The sequence below is a fragment of the Eulemur rufifrons genome, chromosome 24 (assembly GCF_041146395.1).
Source record: "Eulemur rufifrons isolate Redbay chromosome 24, OSU_ERuf_1, whole genome shotgun sequence".
Taxonomy (NCBI): domain Eukaryota; kingdom Metazoa; phylum Chordata; class Mammalia; order Primates; family Lemuridae; genus Eulemur; species Eulemur rufifrons.
In genome coordinates this window covers 6,777,563-6,791,647 of record NC_091006.1, presented here as the reverse complement: position 1 = coordinate 6,791,647, position 14,085 = coordinate 6,777,563, and the positions used below count along the sequence as shown (strand labels likewise).

The window sequence follows — 14,085 nt, the reverse complement described above, 5'->3', positions numbered from 1 at the left end:
GAGGAGGATTTTTAGAAGGTTCACCTAAAATAGATCTAGAACGGGGGATTCTGAAGGGTTATCTAAGAAGGGTTCAGAGAGTGTGAGAGAGAAACTATGAACACAGTTTTGGAACTATGTGGTGTGGGTTACTGGGAAAGATTTGGGATATGCAAAAGGGGGCTTGGAAGAGGCTCCTGGAACATGGGAGAAGAGTCCTTCGGAGATTTCAGGCAATATCTGGAAAAGATTTTTAGAATAAGTGGAGGTAGGGGAGAAGGTCTCACGAAGACTGTTGGGGTACATGTCCCCTAGGGCATTTCGGGGTGTGAGATTTTGGGGACATGAGGTCTCCGGAGAAGATTTTTTGGGATCTATGGAAGGGTTCAAAGGGATACGTGAAGGAGGAGCATGTATGGGAGATGGCTGCAACATGGTGGGGTGGGGTGGGTCTTCCAGGTCAGTTTTGGGGATCTAGGGCCATTTCAGAGAGTCTCTGAGGAAGATTTTTTGGAACATGGTAAGGAGATCTTCAGGGAAGACAATCAGGGCACATGGGGGCATTCTGAAGGATGGGGAGGGGGTTTCTGAAATGCAAGGGACATAAGTGAAAAATCTCCAAGGAGATTTCTGGAATGGGGGGTAGGTGGGAGGGAAAATTCTCAGGATATGTGAGGGGGAGATTGTTGGGATTTGCGAAGCAGGTCTCTGGGGGAGATTCTGGAATGTACGGGGTCTGGAGGGGATTTCAGGGAGTCCTGAAGGAGGTCTGGAGGGTTTGTGAGGGAGGCTGCTGGAGGAGATAGCTGAGATACGCGGCTGGAACACCCGAGGAGGGGCCTCCGCGGAGTATTTTTGGAGAGAGGAGGACGAGGGATCCGGGGCCAAAGGGCGGGGGTCCGGGAGGAAGACTGTTGGGACACATGAAGGTCCCTGGAGAAGACGGTTGGAGCGTGAGCGGTGGGCTCCGCGAAAGCCTTTCGCAGCACCCGAGCGGGGTCGGGAGGGCTTGAGCGGCTCTCGGAGGCGGGTCTGTGGGGGGTCATGAGGAAGGTCCCGGCCCGGCCCCTCGGCGATCGGAGGCGTGAGGACGATTTCGGAGGGAAGCCGCTGAAGGGGCCCGGCAGGGAGATTCGGGGACGGGTGCGGGGATTCTCCCGGGGCCCGGCCGCGGAGGCCCGCGCTCCGCTCCCGCCGCCGCCCGCCGCTCGGGGTCCCTGAGGGGGCGGGGCCGCCCGCGCGGCCTGGGTCGCCCTGAGGGGAGCCCCGCGCGCCCCGACTCGACACCGCCCCGCGCCCGCCCGGCCTGGCCCGGGACTCACCGCCTCGGCCGCCGCCGCCCCTGCCGCCGCTCGGGCCTCCTCAGGCCACCGCCGCCGCCGTCGCCCCCTCTCTGGCCCGCGAGCTCCCCTCCCTCCTCCCGCACCGACCACCGCCGCCGCCACCGCCGCCGTCTCGCTGCGTCACCGCGCCGTGCGTCACCGCCCCTAGCCCCGCCCCGACGGGGCCGCCGCGCGCCGGCATTAGCTTGTGCCCCGGTGACGAACGGCGCGCCAGCCAACGGGCGGCGAGGGCAGCCCGAAGGGCGGGAGGTGTGCGCCGGCAAAGGCGGGGTCCTGGCGAGGAGCGGAGCGACGGGGGTGGAATGGGGCCCTAGAGGCCCGCCCCCTCCTCAGTGGGATTGGTCCGACGTGGGGGTGACGGGCAGTCGGCCAGGCCCGGACTCGGGGCCGACGGGCGGGGAAGGGGAGGGGCGCGCGCCGCGTTGCCCAGGGCAACGGGCCCGGCGGAGCCTGGGATTGGGCCTCCAGACCCGCAGGGGGCAGTGTTGCGCCCGTCTACCTCAGCTGCCCCGAGCTAAGTCACAATTCCTTATTCTGGCGTTCAGGGCCTCCTCTTCCCCACCCCTCTGACCCGCCCCACCCGAGGACTTTGCCCAGCTCTGCCCCGCGTCCAGGGTGGGAGTCCGCACTCAGGCTTCTGGGATCTCAGTTTCCTTCCCTCGCCACTCTGAGCCCTCTCAGATGGGGACAGCGAAGCGAGACTACCCTTTAGGACTGAAAGGGAGAATGCATGCAAAGCGCTCGGCACAAAGGAGGCCGTCAATAAATGGGAGTTGTTGCTATGACTTTTGTCGTAATTTAGTCATTCCACAAACTGTCCTGCATCAGGGTGAACTAATCAGAGGGGGAGCCCGCACTCAGAAGGCTCTTGGGTGACAGACATGGCTTGTTACAGGAACTCGAAGAAGTGCAGTCAGGGCCGGGCGTGGTGGCTCATGCCTGTAATCTCAGCACTTTGGGTGGCCGAGGAGGGAGGATCGCTTGAGGCCAGGAGTTGGAGACCAGCATGAGCAACACAGCGGCACCCGTCTCTAAAAAAAAGAAGAAGAAGAAGAAAGAAAAATTAGCCAAGCCTGGTGGTGCATGCCTGTAGTCCCAGCTACTAGGGAGGCTGGGGCAAGAGGATCGCTTGAGGCCAGGAGGTTGAGGTTGCAGTGTGCTATGATGAGGCCACTGCGCTCTAGCCTAGGCAACAGAGTGAGATTGTCTCAAAAAAGAAAAAAAGAAAAAAAAAAAGAGTGGTTCATTGATAGATGCTGGTTCATTTATTCGTTCAGTAATATTTCTTGAGTATCTAATATGTGCCAGGCTTTGCTCAAGGTGCTAGAAATACAGCAATGTACAAGACAGACAAAAATCCTTGTCTTCAGCAAACTTACATTCTAGTTGGGGGACACAATAAGTTAGCAAATACAATGTAACTTGGTGATAAGTGCTGTGGAGAAAAAAATAAAGCAAGCTAAGGGGATAAAGTGATGGGGTCACAATTATTTCAGGTGAGGAAAGGTCTCTTCTCATCAGGTGAGATTTAAACAGAAATCTGAAAGAATGACGGGGTAAACCATGAGGGAAAGAGGGTTTCAGAAAGAGGGAACAGCAAGTGCAAAGGCCCTGTGGTAGGATCATTCACAGAACCACAAAGAGGCTAGCATGGCTGGAGTGGAGTGAGCAAAAAGGAGAGTAGTGGAGGAAGAGGTCCAAGAGGTAATGGGGTAGGGGTGGTGGCAGATAATTTAAAGTTCATAGTAAGGACTTTGGCTTTTAACCAAATGATGTGGGCAGCATGGGAGGGGTTTGAGAGAGAAAGGATGTCATCTGACTTTGGTTTTATGAGGGAGGCAGGGTGGGATCGGGGAAACAGTGTAGAGGCTGTTGCCATAGTTCAGGTGAAGGTGCGCAGGACTAGGGTATGGGCTGTAGAGTGGGGAGAAGTGGGCAGGTTCTAGTTATATATATTTATATACATATGTATAATACACACACACATATATATTTTGAAACAGTGTCTCGCTCTGTCACCTCAGTTAGAGTGCAGAGGCATCATCGTAGCTTACACCGTAGCTCACTGCAACCTTCAAACTCCTGGACTCAAGTGATCCTCCTGCCTCAGCCTCCTGAGTAGCTGGGACTACAGGCATGCGCCACCATGACCAGCTTATTTTTCTACTTTTTTGTAGAGACAACATCTTATTCTTGCTCAGGCTGGTCTCTAACTCCTGACCTCAAGCAATCCTCCCACCTCAGCCTTCTAGAATTACAAATGTGAGCCATGGTGCTGGGCCAGGTTCTGGTTACATTTTGAAGTCCAGAGTTAAGTTCTGATGTACATTATAAGGGGAAGGAGAAGGGTCTATCAGGATGACCCTAAGACATGCAGGTGGAGATGTCAATTTGGCAGGTGGATGGAAGAGTCTGGAGTTCAGGAGAAGCGCAGGCTGGACAAACAATTTGGTCTCCCCTTTGAAAGCCTGGACAAGATCTGGAAGGGAGTAAGGTAGATGGAAAAGAGAAGGGGACCGAGTACCGCGCCATGGGACACGCCAGTGTTAAAAGCAGGAATCAGCAAGAGAGGCTGTGAAGGTGCATCCAGAGGAGTAGGAAGAAAACCAGGCAAGTGAGATGTCCAGGAAGCCAAGTGAAGAAAATGTTTCAGGGAGCAGGGAGTGACGACAGAATGTGCCAGATGCAGCCGATGGGGGTCATTGGTAACCCTGACGAGGGCATGGTGTAGAGGGGCAGGGGTGAAAGGCTGGTTGGAGAGGGTTTAAGAGAAAATTAGGATGAGAAATTGGAGGCAGCAAGTGTAGATGATTCTTTTGAGAAATTTTGCTGAAAAAGGAAGGAAATGAATGAGCATTGCTGGACGGGAAATAGGGTTTTTAGTTTTTAAGATGAAGGAAATAACACTGTGTGTAGGCTACGGGGAAAGATCCAGTGGGCAGGGGGACATTGATGACGCAGGAGAGAGGGGGAGAATAGTTGCAGAGGTGTCCCGGAGTAGGGGAGGGGCGGGATCCCAGGCAGGGTAGGGGGTGGCCCACCGTGGGGCCAAGCGGGTGGCTCAAAGTGGGGCTAGGACCCTGTGAAAATTCTCTTTTGTTTGCTTATGTTTTCTCACTGAAATATATATGGTTTTCTTATAAACTGCTTTCCTTTTATTTCTCCTTTATATGACAGTTAGGACATTATATTGATTTTTTTTGAATTTATGTATGTAAGTAGGTTACATTACCCAGGAATTTTAGTTCAGGATGAGAAAGGGGGCAATATGAAACACTCAACAAAAAGGGAACACTGCTATGACATGACTGAACTCCATTGTTGCAGGGCTTCCTGGGCCACGGTAAAGGCCACGGGCTGAATAAGTGCAGGAAAAAAGTCATCGTTGCCCAGGCGATGTGGAATTGCTTGTCGGGTCTCCATTTTGCCACCAACATAATGGATGGCTGTCTGAGCAGCACAGACTCTAAACTCCCGTTTTCCAGCTCTGCAATTCAAACATTCCCGTTGGAGCTGGGCGCGGTGACTCAAGCCTGTAATCCTAGCACTTTGGGAGGCCGAGGCAGAAGGATCCCTGAAGGTCAGGGGTTCAAGGCCAGCATGAACAAGAGCAAGACCCCATCTCTACAAAAAATAGAAAAATTAGCCAGGAGGCTGAGGTTAGGAAGATCACTTGAGCCCAGGAGTTTGAGGTTGCAGTGTGCTATGATGATGCCATTGCACTCTAGCTTGAGCAACAGAAGCAGACTCTGTCTCAAAAAAAAAAAAAAGATTTCCAGTTGGGAGTAAATCCAGGAAGGCCTCCTGGAGGAGGGGAGGAGCAAAAGAGCTCATTATTAATTTAACATCTTATGTTCATTGAATTTATCCACCATGCTGGGAGGTACATGAAGCTATTTTTATCCTCAAAACAATCTAGAATCCAAGGGGTGAAGTTACTTTAGCTAGGGTCACAGAGCAAGGCAGCTTTCGAACCCTGGTCTGAGCAATTGCAAAGCCTGACAGGTCCTGGAAGATGAGGGGAAGGAAGGAGGGGGAGGAGCCCTTGGTGACAGTTGTCTCAACGGGCATAAACAGGATGTGGTGTTGCATGAAACCTTCCCCCTACTCCACAGCCCGCCCCCCACAGCCCTGATCCCCACCCCTAGAAGACTGCGGAACTGAGAAAAGAAGAGGCCTGTGGACAGCAAAGCCATGGTCAGGGGCCAGGGGTCATATGGAAAGGGCTGGGGCTGAGGCTGGGGCTGGGAGGGCACCTGGGGGAAGGTCAGGCTGTGGGATGAAGGTCACAGGCTGGGAAGGGGACCCAAGTGTGGCAAGGGGCCTGGCTGGGTGAAGAGAGATATGGTGGCTCTGGGTTTAAGGCCCAGGAAGCGGATCTCTGGGTCTCCCTGAGAGTTGCCCAAGGGTACCAGCCTCTGCTCTGCTCCCCACGCTGTGTGCCCTGGGGAGGGACAGCGTCTGCTCTGAGGAGCGTGCCTTTTCCTAATGTCCACAAAGGCATCGGATGGGCTTGCATGACCCTGCTCTTCATTAGTGGATGGAGAAACTGAGGTTTGGGGACGGGGCCAGGCCAGCTCAGCTCTCACTGGCTTCATCCGGCAGTCTGACTCCCTGGTGGTGTGTGAGGTGGACCCAGAGCTGAAGGAAAAGCTGAGGAAATTCCGCTTCCGAAAAGAGACAGACAATGCAGCCATAATAAGTGAGTGACATCTTCCCCTATGGAAGGGTGGGAGGGGGTGGGGACAAGCAGGGAGGGTGGAGCTCGTGTCTCCCCAATGTGGGGGAAGCGTCTAACCCCTGTGTGCCACCCTCTGCAGTGAAGGTGGACAAAGACCGGCAGATGGTGGTGCTGGAGGAAGAATTTCAGGTGAGGGGCTGGGGTGGATGGGACCTCCCAGAGGTACAGGGTGGACCTGGGAGACCCAAGTGGCTGGAACTGATGCTCAGAGCCTGGCTTGGAGGACCAGAAAGACCTGGAGACCAAGTTCCGGCTCAGTTGTGACCCTAGACAAGAGATTTCACCTGTGTGCTTTCATTTTTATGAAAACTGGACTGTCAAGATTTTCCATCTCGACTGAGTTCATTTTGGGTCTCTAGGATTTTGAGCCTCAATCTCAGACTTTGTTTCCTCATCTGGGAAATGGGACCTCACAGAGTTGTTTGCAGATGCAATGATTTAATCCTCGGAATGGTTTTAGAACAGGGCCTGGCACATAGTATATGCTCAATAAAGTGACACTGATGATGACAATGATTATTATCATACCATTATAATACTTTATTGGCACTTAATTGAAAGAGTTTCCAGGTAAGGTAACGAAATGCTAGCTGAAATCCTTTATGAAAGGGTAGACCTCACCCTCTCGTGGCCTCACCATCTTTATCGGTACCGTGGGGATGATAAGGTTTACTTTCTAATGTCGTGGAAGGACTTATGAGGGGGTCCATGGAGACTGAGGCTGGGCTGTTTGACAGGAGAGGGCAATCGGCTGGGAGCTGGGCTCCCTCAGGCCCTCTGAAAGGAAATGTCGTGAAATGGTCACAATTTTAACACAGATTCAAATCTGAACACTGCTGCCTCGTACCTGTGCAACCTCGGGCAAGTGCCTTAACCCCTCTGGGCCTCAGTTCCCTTAGCTTTCAAGTGAGGACCCACCCCATAGGGTTATGGGAGAGTTCAATGAATGAATCCACGTGCATTTCTTAGAACAGTGCCTTGGTACATAGTAAGTGCTCACTTAAAAGCAGTCATTGCTTTTCTTCTCTCCTATTTTCTTGCCTCAGAACATTTCCCCAGAGGAACTCAAAATGGAGTTACCGGAGAGACAGCCCAGGTATTCTGGGGGAAAGGGGCGGATCCGGGGCTGGGGAGAGCAGTGACGTTGGAGGTACAGACTGAGGGACTGCTCGGAACCAGCCCCATTCATAGGTTTAGGATCTCTGTGTTCGGGGCCAAGAGTTTGTACTCTAGAAATTTTTGTTGGTATAGTAATATTTTATTGCAGAATTTTACACTGATCATTTACACATGATATTGCTTTTGAGTTTGATTTTTTATACAAACCTTATCAGGGTTTGGTCGCAACATTACACTGGCTTCATTTTTTTTTAAATGAAATTTTCCTTCTTTTTCAATATTCAGGAACACTTTAGGTAGCAAAGAAATCATTTGACCTTTGATGATTAGGAAGAATCCTTTGTGAAGCCACATGAGCCCAGGGCTGTTTTTGGTGATGGGCTCTTGGACCATTTCTATGAAAACTTCTGTTAAGATTTTTCATCTCAGCTGAGTTCATTTTGGGTCTCTAGGATTTTCTATTTTTTCCCTTTCTTTATTTTTTAATTTCTTTCTATTTTTAGTAGAGACGGGGGTCTCGCTCTTGCTCAGGCTGGTCTCGAACTCCTGACCTCGAGCGATCCTCCCGCCTCAGCCTCCCAGAGTGCTAGGATTACAGGCGTGAACCACTGTGCCTGGCCAGGGTCTCTAGGATTTTGATCCTCGATCTCAGGCTCCAGGACTCAGCTGGGATCATCTTCACCGGCGTATGACAGTTATACAGGGCCCCACATGGGGGTTAATGCTGACGTTCTTTATATAATAGTTTTATCTTCGAATTTGCATTTTGTATGAAGTCCAATGGGACAATGGACTTCATACAAACGTGCCAGGAGCTTGGAGCTAGGCTCACATGTAGTCCCATCTCCTGCTGCCTCCCAGGAGACCCATCAGCCAGCCACTCTCTGACCCTGCCCAGTGACTGCTGCTGTCCTCAGGCCCCCTGCTGGTGTGGGGAGATTCAGGACCTAGTAGGTACCCTCTGCGTGACAAGTTACAGGGTGCTCCTGTGAGCATCTGTGCTCTCCCTGCAAGTATCCCCATGCCCGAGAGAGCACGACTTTAAATAGCAAATTTAAAAAGACCATGCAGTCTAGAGAGAGATTTCAGAAGAAAGGAAAAAGGGCTTTCCTGCTTTTTTGAACAAGGGGCCCCATATTTTCGTTTTGCACTGGGCTTGCCAAATTATGTAGCCATCTCCGGTCACAGCCAGGGTTCTAGTTCGCTGGACAGTATGGCGTAGTGAGTGAATTTTCCGGGGTTAAATTTCTCCCTTGTCTGTAGAACCTTGGGCAAGCAACTCTGGGCCTCAGTTTTCCCATCTGTACTATGGGAATATTAATAGCACCTATTTCATAGGGTTATTGTGAGTCAAATAAGCGCTCAGTGTTATCATTATTTTAAATCATTTACTGTGTTTGAGGCCAGCACCCCAGGGCCCAGGCATTGACCTTAGGTTCTCAGACTCAGTCAGGCTTTCAAGGTTGTGGACTCGGGTAATGGCTGTTGGGCCTGGACTCCAGGCCAAAGTCCTGAGTTTGAATTCCCTTTCACTGGTGTAGGTTCGTGGTTTACAGCTACAGATACGTGCACGAGGATGGCCGAGTGTCCTACCCTTTGTGTTTCATCTTCTCCAGCCCTGTGGGTGAGACACAGCTCTGCTGTCTGAGGAGGGGGTCTTCAATTCGGGTGGGGGGTGTAAGTGTGTGTATGTGAGTGCAGGTGTGTGCATGTGGGTGCGTGTGTGTGACTGCGGATGTGTACAGGCACCTGAATTAGAGTGTGAGCATGTGATAGTGTGTGTGTGGCATGTGAGGACAGTGACATGGAGATGGAGGCTCAGACTCACCAAGAGTCCACCCATCCTCAGTCCTGGGGCGTAAGCCAACCCCCATTTTCCTTTTACCTAGAAATCCCTGTCTGGCCTCTAAATCACCTCCAGAGACCCTCAGAATAACCTGAAGCCCCCAAACAAACCTAGGAACTCTGAGTACAGCACAGGGACCACCTTAGAACAGCTGCTAGGACCCTTAGAAAACTGCAAGGCCTGCAGGACATTACTAGAGAACGTGCCTGGGTCCCCCACATATGTCCCTTCTCCTGTTTTCCACGCAGGCTGCAAGCCCGAGCAACAGATGATGTACGCGGGGAGCAAAAACAGGCTGGTGCAGACAGCAGAGCTCACGAAGGTCTAGGCTGGGGCAGGCTCCCGACTACGAGGGGGAGGAGGGGGTCTGGGGGCCTGGAGTCCTGGGTCTAACGGAGGCGGGGGCGGGGCGGAGTCCTCACTGTCTCAGTTCTTGAGTAGATCATAACGCTGAGACCTCTTTCTGCCCAGGTATTTGAAATCCGCACCACTGACGACCTCACCGAGGCCTGGCTCCAAGAAAAGTTGTCTTTCTTTCGTTGACCACCGGGCTTGGTACTTGAATTCCTGAAGTCTGAGTTCCCAAGGGGACTGGGGATTCGGACCCCTAGGACCTGAACATCCAAGATCATAAAGAAATTAAAAATGCAAGAACTCAGAGATCCTCAGTTCTGGCTCCGTTTCTGCCCCACCTTGGGGGCTCCAGCCCACAGTCCCTGCAGTGCCAGCCCTAGGCCGGCAGGGGGCGAGCAGACCTAGTGAAATGCAAGTTCGGTCCCGGGAGGAAAGGAGGGTACCTGTTTCTCTGAAAAAAAGGGAGGGGCCTATAGGATTTTCTGGGGTGGAGGGTGGGGTGTTGCAGGAGATGGGGGTGGCCTGGGTCTGGGTGTCCTGGAGGAATTGGAGGAATAGCTGAATCCATGGAGGGAGGTCACTCCCAAGAGGACCGAGGACACCTGAGAATGAAGGAGACAGAGTTCCTGTTTCCCTCTCCTCCCTCCCCAGCGAGGGGCTAGCAGGCATCAGCTGGCACTGAAGTCGATTTTTCTTAGCTGAGCCCCTGGGTAGGAAGAATTTAGGGCCAAAAAGGATCAAACATAATTGCTTCAGGGGCTTGGGAGTTGCTGAGGATGGATGGTTTGTGTGGCTGGGTCTGTCTTAGGGCCCAGGGCTGAGGAAGATGAAGAAGATCCAGGACCCTCAGTGGACCCCCGACGGCTGTGAACTTGAGAAGACAGGGAAGGGACAGCTGTCCCCATTCTAGAGATTCTTCTTTCCTTGCTTCTGGCATCTCTGGGCATTGAACTCTCTCAGGCTTTCTGTCTCTGTCTTTGAGGGACATATATTGAGCACCCACAGTGTACCAGGCTGGGAGAATTCCAAGATGGGCAGGTCTTCGTAGAAATGAATTGCACTCTTTTTGTATCTCTCTGCTTCTCCTCCATGTCTCTGACTGTTCTTCTCTGTCCCTGGATTCAGGAACCTGGCAACTCCCTCCCCCCTCCCCTTTCCAGGTTCCTCGTAGAGAGGTGGCTGTTGCCATGGTGACAATGACACAGTGACCTTGGGCCTGGGCTGCCCCTCCCCCAACCCTGGCATTCCTGGAGGGAGGGTCCAAAAGCCCAGATCCAACCCCCATCAGTAGCCATAACACACTATCCCCTCACCACCCCACTCGGCCCCATTTCTTGCTCCCTTGTCTCCAATCAGGATAAGCTGTGAGAAGGATTCAGGATAGAATCACTCTACGCTGGGCCATAGAGAAATTCCCCATGCCCTTAATTTTCTGGGGGGGTTGGGTGGAGCTCCTCTCCTCTCTGCTAGTGCCCTTCTCCCTGTCCCCATCTCTCTCTCTCTTCCTCTGATCACAGGCCCAGTCCCTGATGGCAGGAGTTGGAAGAGGAGGAGGGCTAGGTATAGGAGAGGTCATTCAATTCAATTCAGAGGACAAGGAACTCCTGGCCTGTAGAGGTCAGAAAGGCAAAGGGACTCATCCAAGGTCATGCACTTACACGATCAAATGATAATAATAGCTAACCCTTCTACTGAGGGCTTCCTATGTGCCAGGTACTTTTGTAAGCATTTTATAGGTATTAACTCATTTAATCCATATGTTACCCCATGAAGTAGGTACCCACTATTATCCCCAATTGAAAGATGAAGAAACGGAGGCACAGAAGTCAGAAATAGTTGCTTAAAGCCACAGGGATAGTGGTCTGCACAGTTAGAACTCTAGCCCCACACTATCTTGTGGTCAGTGGTCACACCCTCTCTTAGGCAAGAGATTTAGGGAACCATCTCCTCCTCCAGCTCCTTCTCCTTCCCCGGGCACCCACCTCTTCATAGTGGAACTTCGGTTTGCATCCAGGCTCATGACTGCAAACACTCCAGTCAGAAAGAAGCATGTACAAGGATTTGCCCAATCAGGAGCAAAGAATTTGGAAAGCAGGGGCCAATCAGAGAAGTGACTCAGTCCAATGCAGAGTGAGTGTGGCTGGGGCTTGTGGAAGGACCGATTAGAGAGACCAGAATACAGTACACTATCTAATGAAGAGTCAGCAAAATGGGGAGTACCTGAGGTTGGGGTGACTCGCTCGAGAGGCGGTGTAAACTGGGGATCCCCTCCTCTAGTTCCACCAACTTATCCTGCTCCCTAACTTTTGAATCCAGGCCCTAGACTTTCCTTGGGGGACTTCGCCTGCCTAACCTTGAATGTGAGCCCAGCTCAGGTTGGAGAGGCGGAGATTGGACTTTAGGACGGAGCTGACAGTGGAGTCATTAGGGACCAAGTAAGTCTAAGCTGAAAGCTAGTATGATTTAGGAGTGGAGCCTAAACTGGAGGGGTGGGGCTTGGATTGAAGGGTGGAGCTTAGGCTTGTAGGCGGGGCCTAGGCTGAGGAAGTCTGAATATTATATATTTCGGGGTGGTCTCTAAGATAGAGGAATAGGGACCGAGCGGAGTGGGCGTGGCTTAGGTCAGATAGGGCTGGAGTTTTTGCTTTGGGGCGGGGCCTAAGAGACAGAGGGTGCAGCCTAGGTTTGGGCACGGGTCCTAAATTATCCAAGAATGGGATTGGTCGTGGGTCTGTATTAGGTTTGGGGCAGGAGTTAGGGCCCCAGGGACACAATTAACACTACTTCAACCTGCTGCCTTCCCTTTCAGGCCAACTCACACTCACTCCCTGACCTTATGGCTGCGGTCCCCAATCCCAGGCCTGTTGGGAACCGGGCTGCACACCAGGAGGTGAGAGCAAAGCTTCATCTGTACTTGCAGCTGCTCCCCATGGCTCGCATCACCGGATAAGCTCCGCCTCCTGTCAGATCTATGGTGGCATTAGATTCTCATAGGAGCGCATGCAAGGGATCTAGGTTGCGCGCTCCTTATGAGAATCCAATGCCTGATGATCTGAGGTGGAGCTAAGATGATGATGCTAGCACTGAGGAGGGGCTGCAAATACAGATTATCATTAGCAGAGAGACGTTTGACTGCACAATACATGTAATGCACTTGAATCATCCTGAAACCCCCCCCCCCACTGTCTGTCCGTGAAGAATTGTCTTCCATGAAATAGATCCCTGGTGCCAAAAGGTTGGGGACTGCTGCCTTATGGGACATTCTCCAGACACTGGGGTATACCCCTTTCTTCTAGTGACCCTGGGCTGGGAGGTCGTGTTTATTCCTTACTGTGGTCTCTAAAGTGAGTCTGGAGCAGCCCTAGCTCCCCACCCCTTTCCCCAGATGCATCCAAGAACCCATGTTTACTGAGTTACTGGGTGTCGATCACTGTTCTGGGCACTGGAGAGAATCAGTGCCCGTGCCACTCTCCTCCTTGACAAGCTTACATTTCAACAACTAGACAGTAAATAAATAAATTAGTAAACAATAAATAGGTAAACAAGTAAGATCCTTTCAGAGAGTGCTACCAGGGCAAGAAATGAGGTGATGTGCTAGATAGAAATGGTGCTACCGGCGGGGATATTTGTTGCCTCTTTAGTCTCCAGAAGAGTCCTACTTCCCCTCCACACAACATTTACTATGAAAAATTTCAAACTTGCAGGAAAGATGAAATAATTTTATAGTGAACACCCATATGCCCACCACCTAGATGCTACCACTGACATTTCACTGTACTTCCTGTATCACACATCCATCCATCTATCCATCCACCAATGCATCTTATTTTTTATATATTTCAAAGTAACATAAGAACACTTGGAGGGGGCCCAGGTAGGGGTGATGTATGTAAATAAGGGATGGAAAAGGAGAGTCTCTCTCTCTCTTTTCTTTCTTTCTTTCTTTTTTTTTTTTTTTTTTTTTTTTGAGAGAGAGAGAATGTTGCTTTGTTGTCCAGGCTAGAGTGCGGTGAGATCATCAGAGCTCACTGCAACCTCAAACTCCTGGACTCAAGCGATCCTCCTGCCTCAGCCTTCCGAGTGGCTGGGACTACAGGCACATGCCACCACGCCCAGGTAATTTTTTCTATTTTTAGTAGAGAAGGGGGTCTTGCTCTTGCTCAGGCTGGTCTCGAACTCCTGAAGCTCAAGGGATCCTCCAGCCTTGGCCTCCCAGAGTGCTAGGATTACAGGCATGAGCCACCGCACCTGGCCAGGAAGGTCTCTCTTAACCCGCCTGAGTTAAGACCTGAATGAAAAGAAGGAACCAGGCATGGAAAGGGGAGAAGAGTGCAGAGGCCCAGGGGCCGCTATGACAGGTGTATTGGAGGAACAGAAAAGTCGTTATTGAAGCTGGAAGACAGGGTGGTTGGGAATGAGGTCAGCAGGGGCCGGAGCTCACAAGGCCAGAGAGGCTTTATGAATGAGGCTGTCTCTCTGTCTGGGTCTCATGCGCTCTGTTTCTCCATCTCTGTGTATCGCTGTCTCTCTTATTATTATCTTTGTTCTCACCCTCCCCTTTCCACTCCTGTCCAGCCCAGGCCTGTCCTCACTGTCTTTCCCCTTCAACTCCACTCTGTTCTGCCATGTACTATCTGTGTGACATTGGGCAAATGACTGAACCTCTCTCTGCCTCAATCTTCATCCATAAAATGGGGATAGTA

The 14,085-nt window shown here is 51.7% G+C and overlaps 2 protein-coding genes across 6 annotated transcripts in view; one reads left to right on the top strand and one right to left on the bottom strand.

Moving 5' to 3' along the window:
* Window positions 1-1,454, bottom strand: part of SAMD4B (sterile alpha motif domain containing 4B) — a 37,191-nt gene extending 35,737 nt beyond the window's left edge. For all 3 annotated transcript variants that reach the window (XM_069458345.1, XM_069458344.1, XM_069458343.1), the window contains exon 1: window positions 1,302-1,454. The gene's annotated coding sequence lies outside the window, so the exon portion shown is untranslated. The remainder of the gene's footprint in view (window positions 1-1,301) is intronic.
* Window positions 1,455-5,449: 3,995 nt separating this feature from the next.
* Window positions 5,450-9,688, top strand: GMFG (glia maturation factor gamma). Of its 3 annotated transcripts, none has more exons than XM_069457690.1 (7): window positions 5,450-5,519; window positions 5,928-6,024; window positions 6,143-6,192; window positions 7,110-7,159; window positions 8,724-8,806; window positions 9,277-9,350; window positions 9,500-9,688. In XM_069457690.1, the coding sequence occupies exons 1-7, from the start codon at window positions 5,517-5,519 to the stop codon at window positions 9,569-9,571; spliced, it is 429 nt and encodes a 142-aa protein (XP_069313791.1). In that variant the 5' UTR covers window positions 5,450-5,516; the 3' UTR covers window positions 9,572-9,688. The 3 variants fall into 3 exon arrangements, with proteins under 3 accessions (XP_069313791.1, XP_069313792.1, XP_069313793.1); XM_069457691.1 differs by having other exon boundaries at window positions 5,905-6,024; XM_069457692.1 differs by lacking the exon at window positions 5,928-6,024.
* The last annotated feature ends 4,397 nt before the right edge of the window (window positions 9,689-14,085 follow it).

Excerpts from the sequence above, each read along its gene's own strand:
- GMFG (XM_069457690.1), top strand. Across the intron at positions 6,193-7,109 it reads TGCTGGAGGAAGAATTTCAG|AACATTTCCCCAGAGGAACT; the intron begins GTGAGGGGCTGG and ends TTCTTGCCTCAG. Across the intron at positions 7,160-8,723 it reads TTACCGGAGAGACAGCCCAG|GTTCGTGGTTTACAGCTACA; the intron begins GTATTCTGGGGG and ends TCACTGGTGTAG.